At 47.7% G+C, this 20406-nt stretch overlaps 1 protein-coding gene across 3 annotated transcripts in view; it reads right to left on the bottom strand.

Moving 5' to 3' along the window:
• LOC308313542 (DENN domain-containing protein 2A) overlaps positions 1–20406 on the bottom strand; it is a 78765-nt gene that overhangs the window by 5478 nt on the left and 52881 nt on the right. For all 3 annotated transcript variants that reach the window (XM_080760718.1, XM_080760717.1, XM_080760719.1), the window contains 8 exons: positions 19826–19935; positions 17194–17263; positions 16569–16646; positions 14994–15134; positions 13990–14138; positions 9120–9297; positions 7888–7929; positions 7148–7256 (listed from right to left, as the gene is read on the bottom strand). In XM_080760718.1, the coding sequence (XP_080616844.1) occupies positions 7148–7256; positions 7888–7929; positions 9120–9297; positions 13990–14138; positions 14994–15134; positions 16569–16646; positions 17194–17263; positions 19826–19935 (877 nt within the window). The remainder of the gene's footprint in view (positions 1–7147; positions 7257–7887; positions 7930–9119; positions 9298–13989; positions 14139–14993; positions 15135–16568; positions 16647–17193; positions 17264–19825; positions 19936–20406) is intronic.

The raw sequence follows: 20406 nt of genomic DNA, 5'->3' as shown, positions 1-20406 counted from the left end.
TAATCTGTAGCCTACAGCGATGAATTGATAATATTCATAGCTGTAATGATTTAACCCATTCTGACCGGGCACCCATTTTGGTGTTTAGCATCATGTTATGCTTTAGCTATTGAAAAATAGCAGATCTACAAGCTCATAGCGCGCCACCGAGTGGCGCGCTACGAGCTTGTAGGTCTGCTATTTTTGAAAAATCGAAGAACGACTGACATTTTTTAGAATCTGATCTCAGGTCAGAATGGGTTGATCAGTACCAGTGTGTGTCCAGTGGAAACCTCGTATGAATCTGATCTCAGGTCAGAATGGGTTAATAATGCTTTATTTAGCTGACCATGTTTATTAATTTTGGTGGAATAATATTTGTGTTCTATAGACCTGTATTATTTAAAGTATTCTATAAATTCAAAACATTGAACAGGACCACATGTATGCCATATGTGGCCTATGTACATTAATGTATGTATGAACATTTTAATTTTTTAATTTGATGGTTTGCACGAAATCTCACAACCCTATTTTTGTGAAATATGTAGAAATATGCTACAGTTTCACTAACACGGATTGTAGAAAGCAGATTTGATACATTGGACGTGATTATTGTGCATAAACAAAATATCAAACAATATATTTGATAGAAGTTGGGGTTTTCGGGCATGAATGGGTTAATTTACATTATTTAATTAACAATGCATTACTCATAAATTACTCATAAATCAAATACATTGTAAATTCATTCATCAAGTTTGATGCAACCATAAAACGATAGTTACGTATGTAACTACGGTTCTATGAGTCCTGAATGACCGCCAGAGGCGGTGCTTTAAGCACTGAATACGTCCCTTCACGCATGCGCAGTCGAGTATTTATACCAACAATGTCAATTTTGACCCCGTGATGACCCCCGGAGTAGTCTATAACTTCCGGCAGTCACCTGGGGCTCAGTCCCTACAGAATCTTCTCGCGAGAACACGAGGATTCTGAGTGACAAGAGTGCCTCTGGCGGTCATTCAGGACTCATAGAACCGTAGTTACATACGTAACTATCGTTCTATTTCGTCCCTGCTGACCGCCAGAGGCGGTGCTTTAAGCACTGAATGACTTATACCAGACAAGTCACGAGGAATCCTGATTACAAACCTCAAAGGGTAGAACCGGAGGATTCGGGGAAGAGGACCACGTCCAATGGGTGGGGAGTGGCCACATTCACCCTGTAGAATCTTGAGAAAGTGCCTGCCGAAGCCCATGAGGCGGCGGCACAAATGTCCTCCAAGGGCACCCCTCTCATGGCAGCCCACGATGTGGAAATGCTCCTTGTAGAGTGGCACCGTACACCCGATGGTACGGGGAGGTTACTTACCTCATAGGCGTGGCTGATTGTGTCTACAATCCAGTGGGACAGGCGCTGCTTGGAGAGAGCGCCGCCTTTGTTCACGCCACTATGGCAAAGGAATAGCTGCTCTGCCCGCCTGATGCGTGCAGTAGCTTCAATGTAGGCTCTCAGAGCCCGGACTGGGCACAACAGCTCCAGTTTGTCTGTCCCCTCTCCAGGTGGGGGGTTAAATCGAGCCAGCCTGATAGGCTGGTTGAGGTGAGCCTGCGACAGCACCTTCGGGAGGAATGCTATGTTTGGCCACAGCGTGACCCCCGAGCCGTCTGCGTTCCACCTCAGACATGTTTCACTGACTGACAGAGCGTGCAGTTCACTGACGCGCTTTGCCGATGTAATGGCCAGGAGAAGGGATGTCTTGTATGACGCCCACTTCAGCTCGGCCTGTGCCAAGGGTTCGAAGGGAGGCCCGCACAGGGCGTCCAGTACCCGGTTAAGGTCCCATAACGGAGCCCTCGGAGCTCTCGGGGGATGCAACCTCCGAGCCCCTCTCAGGAAGAGGGACACCAGGTTGTGGCTCCCTACTGTGCGGTCGTTAATTGCCACATGGCGGCAGGATATTGCTGCCACGTAAACCTTCAAGGTAGAGGGGGACCGGCCCTTACCTAGTAGAGATTGTAGGAACTCCAGGATTTTGGGTACAGGGCAGTGTACTGGGTCTTCGCCCAGATCCCTACACCAGCTGGAAAACAGCTTCCACCTGTTCTCGTACTGTAGCCTGGTGGACGGCGCTCTGGCGTTCAGTATGGTGTGTCTCACCGGGCTGCTCAGCAGTGGCTCCGGCCCCTGAGCGGCCAGACGCACAGCTGGAGGCGTTGTGGGCATGGGTGCCAGATCCGGCCTCCCAGCTGCGACAGTAGGTCCCTCCTGTCGGGGAGGCGCCAAGGCGTTCCGTGACAGAGGCTGTGGAGCAGGGGGAACCATGTCCTCCCTGGCCAGAAAGGGGCCACCAGCAGGATGGTGTGACCCTCCTGAACGACCCTCTGGAGAACTGAACGTACCAGAGGAAGTGGTGGAAATGCATAGAGCAGCTCCTGTGGCCAGGGGTGCGCCAGTGCGTCCAGGCCTAGAGGACTGACGGTTTCCGCTAGGGAAAACCAGCGAGGGCAGTGGGTTGACTCCCCTGAAGCGGAGAGGTCCACCTGTGCTCTCCCGAAGCGGGCCCAGATGGTGTGCACCACCTCTGGATGGAGGCGCCATTCCCCTGACGGGGGCTTCTGGCGGGAGAGGAAGTCTGCGAGGTGGTTCCGCTCCCCTGGTATGTGCACCGCCCGTAGGCTGGTGAGACGGGGGGCCGCCCACGTCAGCAGGTCTGTGGACACCTCTAGCAGTCGTGCAGACTTGGTTCCGCCCTGGTGATTTATGTGGAATACGGTTGAGGTGTTGTCTGACCGTATGAGTATGTGCCTGCCTCTCAAGTATGGCAGGAAGCGTTGTAGGGCCATGTGCACCGCACGTAGCTCCAGCACGTTTATGTGGTCTTGGCGATCTTCCGCCGACCACTGGTTGCGAGCTGTCCTGCTCTGCCACACCGCACCCCAGCCCAGGGGGCAAGCGTCGGTGGTGACGATCTCCCTGCGAGAGGGAATGGACCCCATAGGGACCCCACTCGACAGGTACGCCCTGTCTCTCCATGGGGCTAGGGCGAGTAGACACTGTTGTGACACGGTTATCTTCTTGTGTCTGTGTCGCTCGGCGTCCAACTGAAAACTGTTCAGCCACCTCTGCAGGGGGCGCAGTCGCAGCAAACCCAGGGGGACAACGGCCGCCACGGACGTCAGTTTGCCCAAGAGGCGGAGGAATGTGATGAACGACAGCCGACTGCCTCTCCGGAACATGGGAAGAAACTTTATAATGTCGTCCGCCCGGCGTGAGGACGGACAGGCTTTCATCGTTCTGGTGTGTAACGCCAGACCAATAAATGTTGTGGTTTGGGATGGGATCAGGCAACTTTTTCCCACATTTACCTTTAACCCCAGCCGGGCTGCATGGGACAGGAGACGTGCTGTGTCCTCGGCTACCAGCGCCTGGGATGGCGCGCAGATCAGCCAGTCGTCGAGGTATGGCAGGATCTTGACGCCCTGTGATTGGAGAGGCGCCAGCGCCGCTGCCACACACCTCGTGAATACTCTCGGAGAGAGGGAGAGCCCGAACGGCAGCACTCTGAACTGCCAGTGGCGGCCTCGATAGGCAAACCGCAGGAACTGGCGGTGTTGCCGAGCAATGGGGACATGAAAATATGCGTCCTTTAGGTCCACTGATGTGAACCATTCCCTGTGGGCGATGGATTGCAGGACGTCCCTTGAGGTCAACATGTGGAACGGAATGACCTTCATGTATTTGTTTAGCACCCTCAGGTCTAAGACGGGGCGAAAACCGCCTGTCTTCTTTGGCACTAGGAAGTATGTTGAGTAGAACCCCCTGGGGTGCTCCCGGGGGTCTACTGCTTCGATGGCGCCCTTGGCCAGGAGGGTGGACAGCTCCTGGTCTAGGGCAAGGGCCTTTGCCGGGTCGGCTATAGTGGTCATTCTGACCCGGCCGGCTGTGGGGGGCCGGCGTCGGAACTGAAGCTTGTACCCGTGGGTTAAGGTGGCAATCACCCACGTGTCCGAAGCTTGAGCAGCCCAGTACCTGAGCTGCTGAGGTGTAAAGTATCCGACGGCCGGCCGTGTGGTCTCAGCGTCTGCCCCCCCGGCCCCTAGGGGCCCTGGGGGGGGGTCCGCCAGGGCCCGGGGCACGAAACTGCCTAGTAGAGGGCCGGCCAGGGTTATGGCCCTGCCTCTGTTCAGTCCGCTGGGAAGTGCGCTGGCCCCAAGTGGGGGCCTGTGGCAGGCGAGCTCGGGTGGCGGCCGAGGGTCCTCTGCTCCTGTTGGGAGGTCCCTCTGGGGGAGGCATGCGCTGTCGCCTCAGGCTTGACAGCTGCTCCTTGTCCGCCCTGGCCCGGATTGTGCGGTCCAGCGCTTCCCGCGCAGCTGGGCCGAATATCGCTCCCGGCACCACTGGAAGACCGCGCAGGGTTGCCCTGGTCTTCTCAGTCAGGTTGGCCTGAGAGAGCCAGACTTGGCGCCGCGCCTGAACGAGAGTGGACATCATCCGTCCCAGCTCTCTTGACATGAGGCCGAATGCCTCCAGTGATGCGTCGCAGAGGGTGTTGGCGTCTGCGGGCTCTGCGCTCGCGTTGTTCGCCTGCAGAGATGCAGAGAGGGCGAGCATGAGGTGTGACAGGGAGTTGGAGATCCTCCCGGCACGGGCTCCTGCATCATAAGCCCTTATGAGGAGGTCGTCGGTGGTCCTGCACTGGGGTCGGGGGCACCTGGTGTCCTGCCGTAGCGCCTCGTCGGGGTCGACAACTAAGGAAGCGATGCAGGGCTCCACAGCCGGCATGCGCTGCAGGCCGACTCCTTCCGGGTTGTCCATGGCCGCGAGCATACGCCCATCGGCAGAGAGACGAGAGCAAGCCTTCGAGTCTCTCCAGCAAGTGTGTAGCTCCTTCAGGAAGTCCTCTGAGTGAGGAACGGTAAAGCTAGAGGGGGCTGGCTTGTTCTTGAAAAAACGGCTTGACGGGGCTGCCTCCGCCTGCTGCGGTCCAGCCAGGCCCTGATGATCAAGAGCCATGTACAGGGCGGCCCTCATGGAGCCGCCAGCTGTCTCAGTCAGACCGGTCTGGGCTGATGAGTACGAGCCCTGCTCAGAGGCCTCGGAAGCCGCCTCTGCCCCATCCGCCTCACTTTCGTCATAGTCGTGGAAGTGGGTGGCTGAGGCCGCCAGGGACAGTGTGTCCGGGTCCTGACCCTCAGGGATCAGGTGTGGCATCGGCGGAGTAGGTGGTTCTACGTCCTCCGGCTGGGTCTCGGGCTGACGGGCCATGAACATGGCCCTCATTAGGGCCAGGTCGGCAGACATCTGGTCGACCTTAGATGTTAGCCTATGGTCAGGCCCCGCCCTTCTCTTGGAAGCAGGGGTCGAGGTAGCAGGTGTGGTGGATCGACGCTTGGAAGCCCTGGTCTGGCGTTGAGTTAGCATGCCCAATGGGGGAAGCTCACCGTCCACCTTCTCCACCTGTGCCAACCTGGCTATCCTCACCTCCCGGGGCATGATGGTGCAGTTCATGCATGGGTTGTCACCGAGTGCCTCCCTCAGATGTTGGGGGCCAAGACACCCAGGGCAGAGGTCATGCCCATCCTCTGGCCGCAGAGGAGCCTGACAGGAGGTGCACAGGTGGTGGCAGGGTTCGTCCATCGGTAACCCACAGATGTAGCCCAGAGCGCGGACGCTAGTGGTTGCTAGGGGTGGAGCCGTATGCTGGAGGGAGGGAGCGCAGACGCTGCCTGTGCCAGCAGAGGCTACTGTTGGCTGTGCTAAAGGCCGCTTAGCTGGAGGAAGGGGGCGCGCACGCCACCTATGCCGGCTAAGGGGTGCTTTAACAGCGATAGAACAGTATATATAATATATAATTATATATAGTATATAACAATAATACAATATATATAATATATAATTATATACAGTATATAATAATAATATAATATATATAATATATAATTATTATTATATTAATATATACTATCAATATTATATTATTAATTAGTATATAATAATAATAATAATACAACGTATAGTTACATATATCTAATTTAACAAACAACAACCTATAAAGAGGCAGTGACTCTATGCCGAAATTAAAGTACACTCTTGAAAAACAGTGACGACCAAATCAGTCAAGCTAATTCACATATCCGGGGTTACTGAAGTACCCTCCAAGATACGCCAAACTTAAACTATAAGCTTAATAGTATCATTAAATAAGTACACTACAGTACACAGAATGAGTGTTACTCGAGTTGCACCGTGCTGCGGCGTGCCGCGTCGCAGACACGGGCTAAACAGAAAACTAAACAATAAACAATAGCAATTTAGCAATGTCGGCTAACGTGCTGGGAGCGGGCAGCGCTACGCTTGCCGTCACTAGCACTGCAGCATAGCATACAATTCAATTAAATGCATGCATGGGAATCAAACAGTGTAAGCTGGCAAAGAGACCCGAACTTATCCGTTCAGCTTTGACTAGTGCTGAACGGGACGCTATCAGGTCACCGATCGTAGCACGCAACCGTGTGTGTGGCAGGGAAGCAGCGCGCACGCAGCCTATGCGCACAGGGGTTGTTTGCTTACCTTTTTTTTGTTCGTTCCCACGGGGAAAAGAAGATGTAAAGAAGAGTCGCAGTTCCTGGAGGGCGAACGCGCGTCGCTACTCCGACCAATAATGGTCACGGGACTACCAGCAACTCAATAGTTCTGTAACAATGCAGTTCAATTCTGCTGTAGAACTCTGTACTGTGTACAACTTGCGCAGCGAGAAGAAATTAGGGACTGAGCCCCAGGTGACTGCCGGAAGTTATAGACTACTCCGGGGGTCATCACGGGGTCAAAATTGACATTGTTGGTATAAATACTCGACTGCGCATGCGCGAAGGGACGTATTCAGTGCTTAAAGCACCGCCTCTGGCGGTCAGCAGGGACGAAATAGAACTCTATTTTGGGTGGATTTTTAATGTTTCGGGCATTAAGGGGTTTATAACAAAAGGCACGCATGCATGCTCAAGGGATATCACTGGGCACCCTCTTGAATTCTTAAGAGGTGACCCCAAGCTACAAGAATCAGTTGAGAAAAAAAACGTTATCTGACGAAACCACGTTCAGACAAAATTCCCGGACTAAACAGTTTTGGACATAATATGAGGTTTCCAGCCGACGGTTCCTCACCATTAGGGATGATGTCTCCTTTGTCGTTGGCCAGCTCCCTGCGCTTGTCCAACACATGTTCCAGGGCGGCCTGCAGCTTATGAGGCAGAATGGAGTCTTCATCATCCAGCTGCAGAGACACAGAGACAGATGTCAACAATATGGACACCGCATGCAGTGCCCAAAGTATAGAGACTCCTGGTCCAATATATTACTAGGTGAAAGTTGGTCTGGAAGATTTGTAGTTTTGTACTGCACTTGAGTTAAAGCACTGTAGTACTTGCTTTAAATTTAAAGTATTCTAAGAATTCAAAAGTATATGCCTTAGACATAGACATAGACATTTCAAAAACGATTTATTTAAAGACAGTTATGCCGCAGGCAAAGCCAACTCGAGTTGTGACAACTCATGACAACAAACACAATATTTTGGACCAAACAAATAATTACAAAGAAGAAAAACAACAAAAGAAAGTGTAGTAACCTGCCGTCTGTTTCTTCTTTCTAATTATTTGTTCGGCCCAAAAAATTGTGTTTGTCATGATTTGTCACAACTCGAGTTGGCTTAGTACGAGGCTTAAAAGGTAAAAAAATACTTTTTGAAAAGTCTATGAGGAAAATGAACGGGGAATGATTTCCTGGGCCCTGGTATGGGGCGGGACTGCGACGCTCTATTACGTTACTATGTAGGGATCGTACAGTAGCCTATAGTTACTATGTAAAGAGTACAGTAGCCTATAGTACTATGTACAGTAGCCTACCTGTCGCAGGAAGCGGCTGTTGCCGAGGTCGACCACCAGGACCTGAGGGAAGAGCAGAGGGATAATGATGTCATTTCCTGAAGAGCAGAGGGAAAATAATGTCATTTCCTGGAACCATTGTTTGATGGAGGAAAGAGCCAGTGGCAAGAGTAGCATGTAGTGCTATGAAGCGCGCACACACACACACACACACACACACACACACACACACACACACACACACACACACACACACACACACACACACACACACACACACACACACACACACACACACACACACACACACACACACACACACACACACACACACACACACACACACACACACACACACACACACCTTAGGACGGGGGATTTTCTGAAGGCTATTTTGACCATTTTTACCTCTAAGCTTGAAGCCGAAAATAGCTGATCTACAAGATGATCGTCTGAGTGCGTGATTCAAAGATCCAAATCTTAAGCTTCCCGTTTTGTTCACAGGACGTTCGGGGCTGTCTGTCATGGTCATTTTCAAATGTTTTGGTATTAATATTGTCTGAGTCGAGCGGTGCGGAAGGAATCGCAAAGACAGCCTAAGAAGGAGACAGATGTGAATCCTACTGTGGTTTGTTGGACAGTAGGCTACTTATAGATATGTGGAACAACAACCACTTGTCACTACTAGGTTTAACCACTTAAACCCATATGGTTGACCGGAGTCCCGGAGTTCACAGTGGGTAAACGGCTCTGTCCGTCACTAACACCTGTTACTTTGGCATGTGATCCCCTGAGTTGATATGATGCGATATGTCGCGTCCGGGCAAGCACGATAATTTCAATAAAATCTGGTAGTAGTGTGTGATGGGCCATGGTTTTAAAATCTTAAATAATCTGATAAGAGAATATTAGCAGATTATCCTGTATGTGTGATTTTTTCTTAATCCTGTTATCTCAGCCCAGTTTTACTCCACAATGATGACCTTATAAAGAAAATTCCGTCTCTGTCGCGTGGAAAGAAACCATTATGTGCAAAACTGTCACTTTTCAGGATTAAAATAAAAACATAGCAAAAGTGTCAGATCGACAAGCTAAAAATGTGTCGCTTTGCGCCGTAAAAACACGAAAAGTTAAAATATGCCCAATTTATTATTTCCCTCACAAATATGTTTTCTCAAATCCTACTACAATACAAGTACACACACACACACACACACACACACACACACACGCAGGGGCGCATGAGGTGTCACCTCTTCAATGGGCAGCTCTTTGAGCCGTGGCAGAGAGCTGGAGAGCAGGCCCACGATGAACGGGGTGGGGGTGCAGACGATGTCAATCATGGAGGGCGGGAGGACGGGGATGTAGGTGTGCTGCCAGGTGAACGGGTACAGCAGGGCCACCACCGCGTGGCAGCACTGAGACAACGTACTGCAGAGAGAGAGAGAGAGATTATGATTGTATTAATAACCACGCTCATGTTCGACTACATGACAAAATCGTTGTTATTCCAGGGATTCCTGGGGGTTATTCCCCCAGAAGCAAAGATTTGAGCTAAAAATGTTCGCTCTGAAAGAATATATATTCCAAATTTGCGCCACATTTTCACGATTTAAAAAAAATAGCAAATCTACAAGCTCATAGCACGGCACCGAGTGCGCTATGAGCTTGTAGATCTGCTATTTTTAAAGTATAATATAATGCTTAAAACACCAAAAGGGGTTCCCGTACAATTCTACAAATGCCTTCTAAATCAGTAGTTCTCACACTTTAGCACTCTGAGATTCCCTGTGAATGAAAAGTGGTGCATTATCATATCATACTAAAATTCAGCAAATGTCTGTCTGTCTGTCTGAATGTCCCTGACAGCGCTTTCTCTCAACCTTGCCTGGCCCAATCACTCCCACTTTTCACACACAGGCATGGACCAGAATTATATGGAGGTCTTCCTGGAGCCCTTTTTCCACTTTCACACATTACTGATTTATAATGAATTTATTAGTGGATTAAAAAATGCACAAATGGGTCTTGCACTGTCAATATGACATGAATATGAATGCAAAGTAGCGGTCCATGTGTGGACAGGCTACCTGTCGCCGTTGGGCATGGTGAGATGTGTGCAAACCGTGTAGTTTATCAGGAGAAGAATACCAAAGGATGCAACATTAATTTATTAGTGAATTCACCTCGCACCCTCACACACCTGCGTCCCTTGGCGACACCTGCATCACAGGCCACCGTTCTCACCGTTACCCCACTGGCATGCGTCCTCTAGCTAGCGCTGCAACACAACAAATTGTGCCCTATACAATTTGGCGCCGCTGACTGTGTGTGTGCGTGTTGCATCGTTTGGTAGTCTTCTCCTGATAAACTACACGGTTTGCACACATCTCACCATGCACCGCGGCGACAGGTAGCCTGTCCACACATGGACCGCTACTTTCCAAAAAGCGTTCATATTTTGCGGGACAGACGGACGAGGAGCAGAAATGAAGCGCCAGCATATTGATCCATTTATCACCACGGAGAGCGCCCTGGATGAGGAGATACGAGTCATTCATGGGAGTCAATGACAAGCTAATAGTTGCACAGAGCGTTAGCATACGGCAAGCGAAAAGCGAAATGCCAAAAAAACAAATAGGAATCATTCTGAATATTCTTATCTCGCCCCGTGTCGTTTGGACGTCGCTAGGACGTCCACAGACGAACGCACCTCTCTGTTCCAATCCTTATGACGTTTCCAGACGATTTATGTACTAAATGTGTGCGCGCGTGTGAGAGGCACGCTAAACTGTCAACACTTCTACAATAAGCAACAATATAGCTGACTGTCAAACATCATTGTCCAATGTTCTTTCAGAGCAGTGGTTCTCAAACATTATGCATACAGTATACACAGCACATAACCCAAAGTCTGCAAATACTTTGAGTGTGCATATCCCCGGGTATGGACTAGTAAATAAAATTCATTATTATTATTATTATTTAATGAATTTTCAAAAATAGCTGATGTACTGTACAATGCTAAAATGACACAGACGCTTTCCCGGTTTATACAATATTTATTTCAGTCTTTCAAAGTACTTTCATAATACAGAAAACCATGGGATGAGCGTTTCAATCCAAATGCATTCCCATGTTACACCACAAGATGGCGGTAAAAGATTCCTCGACAACAGTCGAGGTCCATGCCATCCCACCCATTACCAAATCTTGGAACATTATGAGAACAATTAATTTGCGTCTGCTCTGCTCTTGGAAAGCAGGGCTCACTGTGCAGAAGAATGTCTACAGGCATCTTTTTAAAAGGCACGTGATGTAACACTTATAAAAAGTATATAGCTGCGGCAAACACACTCGCCCCACACCGTTAACTTAATGCCTCCCGTGTGTGCGCCTGGTTTCAGTTAATTCATTCAAAACGTGATTGGAGAGGCCAAGTTTCCACTCCACGGTTGGAGAATGTGCAGCCACTCTGCACAATCTGTTGATATGCTTCAGTCGAGAGAAAAAAAAAGAAAGAAAATGTTTTCGGAATCAGCTTTTTCAACAGGGGTAAATAGAAACACAAGGGAGATCAGAGACAAAAAATGTGTTCTGAGAGAAAAGCATAATTCATGCGTTTTCTAAATTGCCGAAAATAGACAAGCTACAATCTACAATAGGCCTTTAGCAGATGCTCTTTTCCAGAGCCGATTTACAAGGTAAACAGAAAAATACATAGACATCAAATACATAGACATAATGCCTCAGTAATTAGATCACAGGTAAACCGAGACCCTAGCATCAGTCTAACATTTAGACTGATGCTATACTGTGGGTTATTGGTTGTTTAAACTCTAAATTGAGTCAATTGAAACTACAGTAGGTTATATAAACTATAGGATAGTGGTTTTCACCAGTGGTCCGGAGACCACCACTGGTCCTTGTGGGGGTTCCAGGTGGTCCCCTGCTAAATAATGGAAGACTTGGTAACCAAATATATAGATCTTTAAACTCTTGAGCGTGTAAAAGGTTTTGCTCTCGTGAGTTAAATTATTGTTACACTTCTGCGTTACTTATTTTACTATAAGTCTACACAATTAGAGAATGCAGAATAATTGTTATCTTATCCAACGGTAAAAAGGTCTTATCAAACGACAACAAATATAGTATTGAGTCTGAGAGTTAAATCTCATGGTGGTCTGTGGCTCAAATGGCAAATAAATAATGGTCCTTATATGAAAGGGTTGAAAACCCACTGCTAAAGGATACCAGGTAAAGATGAATATAAATGATTATTATTATTATTTTTTGGCTTTTGTGCCTTTATTGATAGTTACAGTGAAGACAAACAGGAAAGAGGGAGTGAGAGAAGGGGAGAGACACGCAGCAAAGGTCGTCATGAACGGGACTCGGACACACGACACACTGTCAGGCCAGAGACTATATGTGGCATGGGCCTGGACCGCTAGGCCAGCGGACGCCCCTAAATTATACATTTTAACCTTTAGATATAGCCTAGGCTAGGCTAGGCGCTACAAGCTCACACCACTCACACAAAGGCTATTTTCCACGCGACACTGCCGTACGACAAAGTATAAACGGGCCTTATTAACTCAAATCAAGATGGGTGGTGTTTGTTCTAAATCGGGACGCAATAACCGTTTCCGCAGAGGCTGCGAGCTGAACCAGGTGCGCCTCCTCGGTAGTAAATAAATGAAAGAAAGATCATCAAATTACACTTCCTGCCCCTGACTGTGGTAATTAATACCAGCGTAGAGAGTTTAAAAGTTTTCAGTGCGTCGCGTGGGTGCGATGCCGTCAGCCCACGCGCACACATGTCAGCTCTGGAGCAGGCTCCGAAAAAGGCCCTAATTTCATCTCTCTCTCTCTCGCTCTCTAGCTCTGGCATCTGTGACAACTTTCCAGAGAAAGAAATGATTGTTCCCTGGGATACTGTATAACACAACAGCATTCCTTCCTTTAATACACGCTCCATCTCCTCCAATAGTCAAACGTGTGTCTATCTGTCTGCCTGTTGTACTGGAAGAACTAGAAGACCTTCGGCTAAGCCGTACGGACGTAATCATGAACCACAGCCTCCAACCAACTTAGCGTACTGACATGACAGCACAATTCAGCTTCTGAACACATAGTTGAGGATAAAGAAATTAATATCTGCGACCCCGGCCCTTTATAGTTTACTATGGTTTATAGATGTGGCTGTGAGAGGAAGCGACTGACGGGCCTTGGTAATTAAATTTCAATGAGAGGCGGGCGATTATTTTGGACGTGCAGAGAAGTTTAGGGGCATTGACGCAAGCAAGTGTGGTCCCGTGAAATTGTCGCGCCGCATGTTCATTTGTGCACGTGCCCACGGGCAACTAGACCTGGTTTGTGGTGCGTTTTTTCCCCCCTGCTGCGCGTACCACGGCCCTCGTGAGCAGACGCTTCGCTGATCCAGGTGAGAACGCCTACGTCACCCGCTCCCCGTCTGAAACGACTTTTATGTGATAAATACTCAAATGTCATGCCCCAAAATGGGGTCGCCATGGCTCAAAGCGATAAAACAAATTCCTTCCCACCACAACGGAGACCAGGGTTTCTCCGGCTTGGCCCGGGTGTTCCAGCAAACACAATTACCCGTGGGAAGCCGGGCAGGGAGTCACCGCACAAGCAACTACTACAGGTTGCTTTGGGCCAGGGTGCCTATTGAGCGTGTGGAACTGGGAGGAACAGAGTGTTCCTCCACACGCATCATTACATCCACATGTATCATATAATTTTTATCCCGCGATTTTGCAACCCATTTTTTTCACCAAGTGTCAATTATCTAATGTAATCCAGGGCGCTACACTTCCTCTGCCAACCTGGGGGGGGGGGGGGGGGGCAGCGGACTGACCTCCTGCTTCCTTCCATGCTTCTTTTCACCTGACAGGGGTGAGTTTCCCCGGCCGGACGTAGCGCGTGGAAGGAACACGTTATTTCAACCAGTCAACCAGGAGGTAGTTTAGAGACCCTTTCAACCAACCCCGCCTCGGGTATGGGCACCTACTGCCTGCATAGCGACTAAATTGGGAGTAAAAACAGGGGAGTTGTTATGTACAGATAAACCGAACGGACAGTGGTTTTGAAACGTACCTGAGTTTGTCGGCAGTGAAGATGACTCTCCGCTCCAGCAGCAAGGAGGCGAAGACCCTCAGGAGCAGACGCAGACTCAGAGAGGAGAACAGACACTCAAAGTCCACGTGCTCCAGACGAGAGTCAGACGGCCGACACAACTCTATCACCTGGAGACACACATGGATTAATTAGATATCTCCTGTGTTCCTTTTGGTGTTGCATTATGTAATGCTTTAGCTATTGAAAAATAGCAGATCTACAAGCTCATAGCGCGCCACGCTACGAGCTTGTAGGTCTGCTATTTTTTGAAGAATCGTGAAAAGTGACATGAAAGTGTTTGAGAACGACTGACATAGAAAAACATAGCTTTTTCAAGAAAATAGTCAGGATTTAGAAGATATTTGCAGAATCGTTCCCAGGTCGAAATGGGTTAAAACCACGAGTGTTCATCTAACTCTGGGAGTGTACAAGTGGAACCAAATGGACCCGGCGTCCGCTCGTACTCTTCCAAAGATATAAAGTATGATTTGATGACATCATTGAGAGGGGGGAAAAAGAGCAGGATGCTTTTAAAGACCAAATCTGGGATTGTTTTGAACGTATAATGAATGAGGGTTATGTTCACGTCATCCATGACTTTGATTTGTATGATGAAACATCTGCTACTGTTTTATAGTAATTCTTAAATACGCTCCAGCAAAAATTGTCTAAATATAATTTATCTGTTGGCTATAGTGTTGGTCCTCCCCTGAAAAACGCAAGTTACTTAGTGTGTGTGTGTATATATCTTGACGAAGACCTTTTGGTCGAAACGCGTAGGTTATTTATTTGCCTTGCTCATCAAATAAACGATTTAGACGGAGTGCCTTGGATTCCCTTCTTTCCTTTTCAAGTCTGCAACTTACACCTTGACAAGCAGTACAACTTGGAGGAAGGATACCTTTTGTCTAAGCTTAGTTTTGTTGCACATATTTCTGTTGTGGAAAAATGTCCTCCTGTCTGTATACGTTTGTTCTTCTCACCTCCGTCCCGGAGCCAGGCAGGAAGTTCTTGACCGTGATGGTTCTCCCCGGAGCGGGGAACGGAGCCTCCATGATGCCCCTCATGAAGGGCTGCACCAGGGCAGGAGAGATGGCCCTCCTCTTCTCCACCTCGTCCAGGATCTGAAACATCCATACAACATTAGCCTGCTGTGTGATCCTATATTTGGGCAAACTTTCCAAATATCGAAAATGTTCACACTTTTCACTTGCAATGCTCTCGTGATGCTTGGCTATTTTCACGATTCCTTGTTCAACAAAGTATATTTGCTTCAAGGGGTAAATTGGTGTGATATTATTATCAGATTAATTGATTATGAAGGATCACAATGGAAACAATGCATAGTGCTTTCTTGGTCTTAGCAGACGTTGTATTGAACTGTAATTTTCCTGTTAAAAGTATTCAATCCATCCATCCACACACACAAACAAACGACTACACTTCAATATACAATACACTGCCATGTATGGGCTATGTGAGTGTTTGACATGCAGTAAAGGCCGTCGGGATCGAGAGTCGAACCCGCGGCACACTGCCCGACTGCATTACTAGCCAAGGTGCCTGGACCGCTGAGCCATGGCCCAGGCTATGTGAGTGTTTACACATGTAGACTACAGATGCACATACTGTACATACATAGCAGCACACATTGACACATGTGTAAATCAGGCAGAGTCATTACAGGGAGCGTGTTCCCATGCAGCCACCACCACATCAGCTGCACTTCACATGTGGAGCCATGACTCCCGCTGCTCTGAGGGAACGCACTCATCACGGCCGTGTGGGTGCATAGGGTGGTCCCACTGGGTATCGCTTTATGTGGTGTGTGAGTGCGTACGTGCGCGTGTGTGCGTGTGTGTGTGTGTGTGTGTGTGTGTGTGTGTGTGTGTGTGTGTGTGTTGCAATCTTTGCAGTGCCCTAGCAAAAGTAGCATAACGTTTGGATCTTGTGGATAAAGCACTTATGCTTTTTTGTGACACTGTAGCATGATCAACTGGGGCGTTCATTTATGAAAAAAACTAAACAATGTTAGAATAATATGGAGATAAGGGGTTTTCAGACTTTTCTTCATGCATGTATTGATAGTCCACACTACCACAGTGTACAGAGACAGGAAACAGAGAGTCAGGGAGTGACATGCAGCAAAGCTCCAACAAGCTCAGGCATCAAATCGGGGACCTGCTGACAGCCACAGGGCAGTAGTTCACCCCCCCCCCCAAACAAATCTTATTTTCTATCAATTACACCCCCCATGAATGATAATAATTTGATGACCATGTGGGTGGTCAGACAGTAGGAGACTCCGTTGTTCATCAAATTATTTTCTTAGGAATTGTGACCAAAACAAAGAAACAAATAAAATCCATGAATTCAAGGCTTCATGGGGTGTGCAATTGATAGAAGTAATTTTTAGGGTGATGAGCAACAGTCCTCAGTGGATCTTTGCTGCTCTCTCTCCCCGTTTTCTTAAGGCACCGCCATATGTGTGTGTGTGTGTGTGTGTGTGTGTGTGCGTGTGCGTGTGCACGCACGTGGGTGTGCGTGTGTGTGTGTACCTTAGAGAAGAGGTCGAAGCAACCCAGTCTGCTAACGATGCAGTATACTTCAGGAAGCCTGCGGCCCTTCCCGCTGGGCTGTGAAGCACACAGAAAGACAACACACACATATCACTAGACGCCACGGCCAACACAAAATACTCAAAGGTTGTATTGGCAGTGAAAAGGCAGAAGGGAAAAATGGTGAAATCAGCTGGAGCATGTGCAGGTGTGGTTGAGGTATGAAGGTCACTTTGGCCTATTTAGGGCTTATCTCTTTGAGGGACTGAGGAGGCACAGCGTGAAGGCCATTGCCTTCATGAAACAATTCCCTGTACACTCCTGGTCCTCGCTAATGTCGATTATTACCAATTATATGAAGATAAGGTTGAAAACAGGTGAAATGCTCCTTTAAGGTGCAGCTAAAGAATCTGAATATGGCACGGAAAATACAAAATAAAAGTAAATATACACATTTGTTAGCGTAATAGCGTTCGACATCTTAACAACTTAGATACACCGCACAAAGGAAAAGCATAAAAGTGATTGAATAGGGTTGTAAACCCTTACGGTCTCGTAATATATGAATCATCAGAGAGGGAACGTCCCGTTTTATTTGGACAACACGGACATTTTGACAGCCTACCAGTAAACGTCGGCAGTAGCCAAACCTCCTGCTTCCATCCTCGCCGGTCAGCACAAACGAGAACGTCTCGCTAGGAAAGGAGACAGTTCAGACAGATTGGAAAGTGTTGTGAGTCATAAAAATACAAAATCTGCTAACACATGCACTGTGGGCTGCATGCAGAAAACCACTAAATTCTGCCATGAATGTGGCCAGCTGACTTAGGGGTTAGAGGCGCAACAGTTCAGTACTTGCGCAAGCGGAGCGCGCACGTACTGCGATCGGCTGGGTATGTATGTATGTACGTATGTATGTATGTCGGTGTACTCCACCAATAAGGGACCACTGTTGCTGATGACGTACATTTCAAGGTTGGTATAAGGTCAATAGGGTGTGTGTATGTATGTATGTATACATATGTATGTATTGGATTAAAAATCACACCCGTGTGAAGTGAGGGGCTAACTCATGTTTATCAGGTGACGTAATGGTGATGTGAAACAAACGGTTGCAAACACAAACATTAAATGCCATGCATGAACAATAAAGAGACAATATGACGTAAATGGCACATTATGAGGTACATTTTCCCATCATTGTCAATGGCGTTTACAAAACAAACATTGAACTGTGCTAGCGCCTGTGTATATAGGGCTACCGCCCCTCGAAAATGGGAGATGTTAAAAAAGGCAAAAGGTATGCTGTACTACTGCACGTGGCCTAAAACGCAGCCCTAGTAGGTCGCAGATAGTCGCAGCCCTACAAGGTGTTGTTTAAAACCAACTATGAGCACATGCTTGAAAAGGACATGGCCCCAGGGCAGGATTAGTGCACACGTAATTCACACAAAGGCCCTTCAGTTGTACCTGACAGGTGCTCATTGACCAGTGTCGGCCTTGTGACGACCGGAGGAGTGTGTCAGGCGCTTCAGCGGTTTGGTTTGTGTGTGTGTGTGTGTGTGTGTGTGTACACGTGGAGTGCGCGCGTGTGAGGACTAGCTTTGGCGTTGTGCTAACAGCATTCCGCTAGTCGCTCACCCTTCAAACATTTACCACAAGCTAATTATTACCTGTCACCTCTCAAGATACACATCATCCTTTTCCCGGAACAATGGTTTCCTTTGAGAGGCCTGAACGGGCCGTATCTGGTAGCCAAAGCCAATTTCAAACAAAACCTACAAGGACGGGGATCAAGTAAACCAGGTGTAGGGGCTGCGACAGGACACTGGGATCCCTCCTTGTAATGATCATTCGTCATTGTCAGTGTCATATATACAGGTAGGGTAAAAGCAGCACGTTTAATGAGGTCATTTGCGAGGTGTATACTTACTGTATAAACAGGCTGTTTGTAGGGTAGTTATTAGGATGTCTAGCGGATGAAGCTAACCAACGGATGTCAACTTTTACTACTTTTGGTGTGTTCCTGTGAGACCGTCCCAATCGAGGCTCCGGTCACGATTTTGGGGCAGCGGTGGCCTTTATAGAAGCCCTGGGTTAGGGATGCAGCGATCGACATTTTTCACTTCTTTGATCCGATACCGATATGTCGGATATGACATCATCGATACCGATATCCGATACCGATCCGATACAGCACACATTTAAGTCTCTCTATGCTGTGTGTTGCTGCCGCATGCTGCCTGCTGTCTAGCTGCTGTTGCAACTACGTAGCAAACACTTATGATCACTTGGCCTCTCCATGCTGGATCTGCTGGATAAGAAGTGTGGTGGAATGGAATGCTTGGATCAGAGCATTTGATCGGTCAAATTTTGGCTGCAGTCCGATCCAATCTACGTTTTTTTTGGCTGCAGATATCTGGCCGATATCCGATCTGATCGCTGCATCCCTATACTTTCCGATTGCCCGTACTGGCAAGACAAATGTGGCTGGGGAAGTGAATGGCCACCACTTACCCCTCCCCCAACACCGCTGAAGTGCCCTTGAGCAAGATAGGTATACTGAACCCCCAACTGCTCCCGTGGAGCTGCTCAGTACAATTATGTGATTATACTGGTCAGTTCCCAGGTTTTAATGTGTAGGGTGTAGGCTATACATGTCTGTGTGCTCCAATTTAGATGACTGATTATTTATGTTTTGACAAATAATCAGTTCAAATGTGCTAAATCAAATCAAAAGATGCACATACATTTTCATTTAACCATTTAAGCCCTATTCAAAAACGTAAAAAAACTATGTGTACAAGCACACAACATGACATGTTAATATAATTAGACCTATTTCATTTCAGCTTCACTCAGCTGAGTGCTTCTCACGGGGGAGCAGTTAGGAGTCAAGTGTCTTGCTCAGGGACACTTTGACACATTGCCGGGGCCAGAGTTGTGAGCTTGTTGTACATCTGGATTCTGAAAGTATGTTATTCTAAAAGTCTATGGACTTTTAATGTTTGTTTAGGGAGCTAATTTTCAATGTGAGACGTCATGTGGGCAATATAAATACATCTTGTGACTGGTTTAATTTTATATAATAAAACACTGCATTCATGTCTCGTAACATATAGTTCGTGCAATCGTGTGGCAGACACACCCCTCACAAGTGAGGGGCGATTGTGATTTTTTGTGTGGATTGCATGGGTTGATAATTGCGATACCAATGTCGTCAAAAAAGCCAAACGGAAACATGGGCGTGACTGTACCTGGGGAAGTTGTCGACAGGCGCCCAGTCTTTGGCATCGGGGAAGCAGAACTGAGGAATCACCTTCAGCTGGTCCTCCGTTTCCCGCATGAACTTAAAGCTTCTCTCCAGCTAGGTGAGAAAATAGAGAACATTAGATTTAGTTGATTCACTTTATCCTAATGATGTCTAAAAGCAGCAGCACAGAACAGGAGGTGTTTACAGCAAGGAGCGTTTCCCACGATCAGACCCTATAAATAGATAGCCTGGACACCTCAGCAATCTGCCAGGCTGAATCTCATTATACAAATGTCTATTAGTCTAACACGCACACGCACACGCACACACTTCCAATACAACTGAATAATACATACTTCATATACGACACACTCCATTTCATGTATTATGAACAATATCTGACTGTGATTTCATCGTCAAATGTCATTGTCTTGTCACCTGTTCTTGATTATGTTACCGAAATGATTTAGTGAGTGCGGACTATGTCTTAAGACATTGTTATACAGTTCATGGCTGTGTATTGTTGTATTGTGTAATGCTGTATGTATGGTTCATTGTTGGTACTCTTACTACAGTAACAGCCTG

This window comes from Protomyctophum bolini (assembly GCF_963924005.1).
Source record: "Protomyctophum bolini genome assembly, chromosome: 4".
Lineage (NCBI taxonomy): Eukaryota > Metazoa > Chordata > Actinopteri > Myctophiformes > Myctophidae > Protomyctophum > Protomyctophum bolini.
Note: the sequence above shows the minus strand (reverse complement) of the source record. Positions and strands in the feature narration are given on the sequence as shown.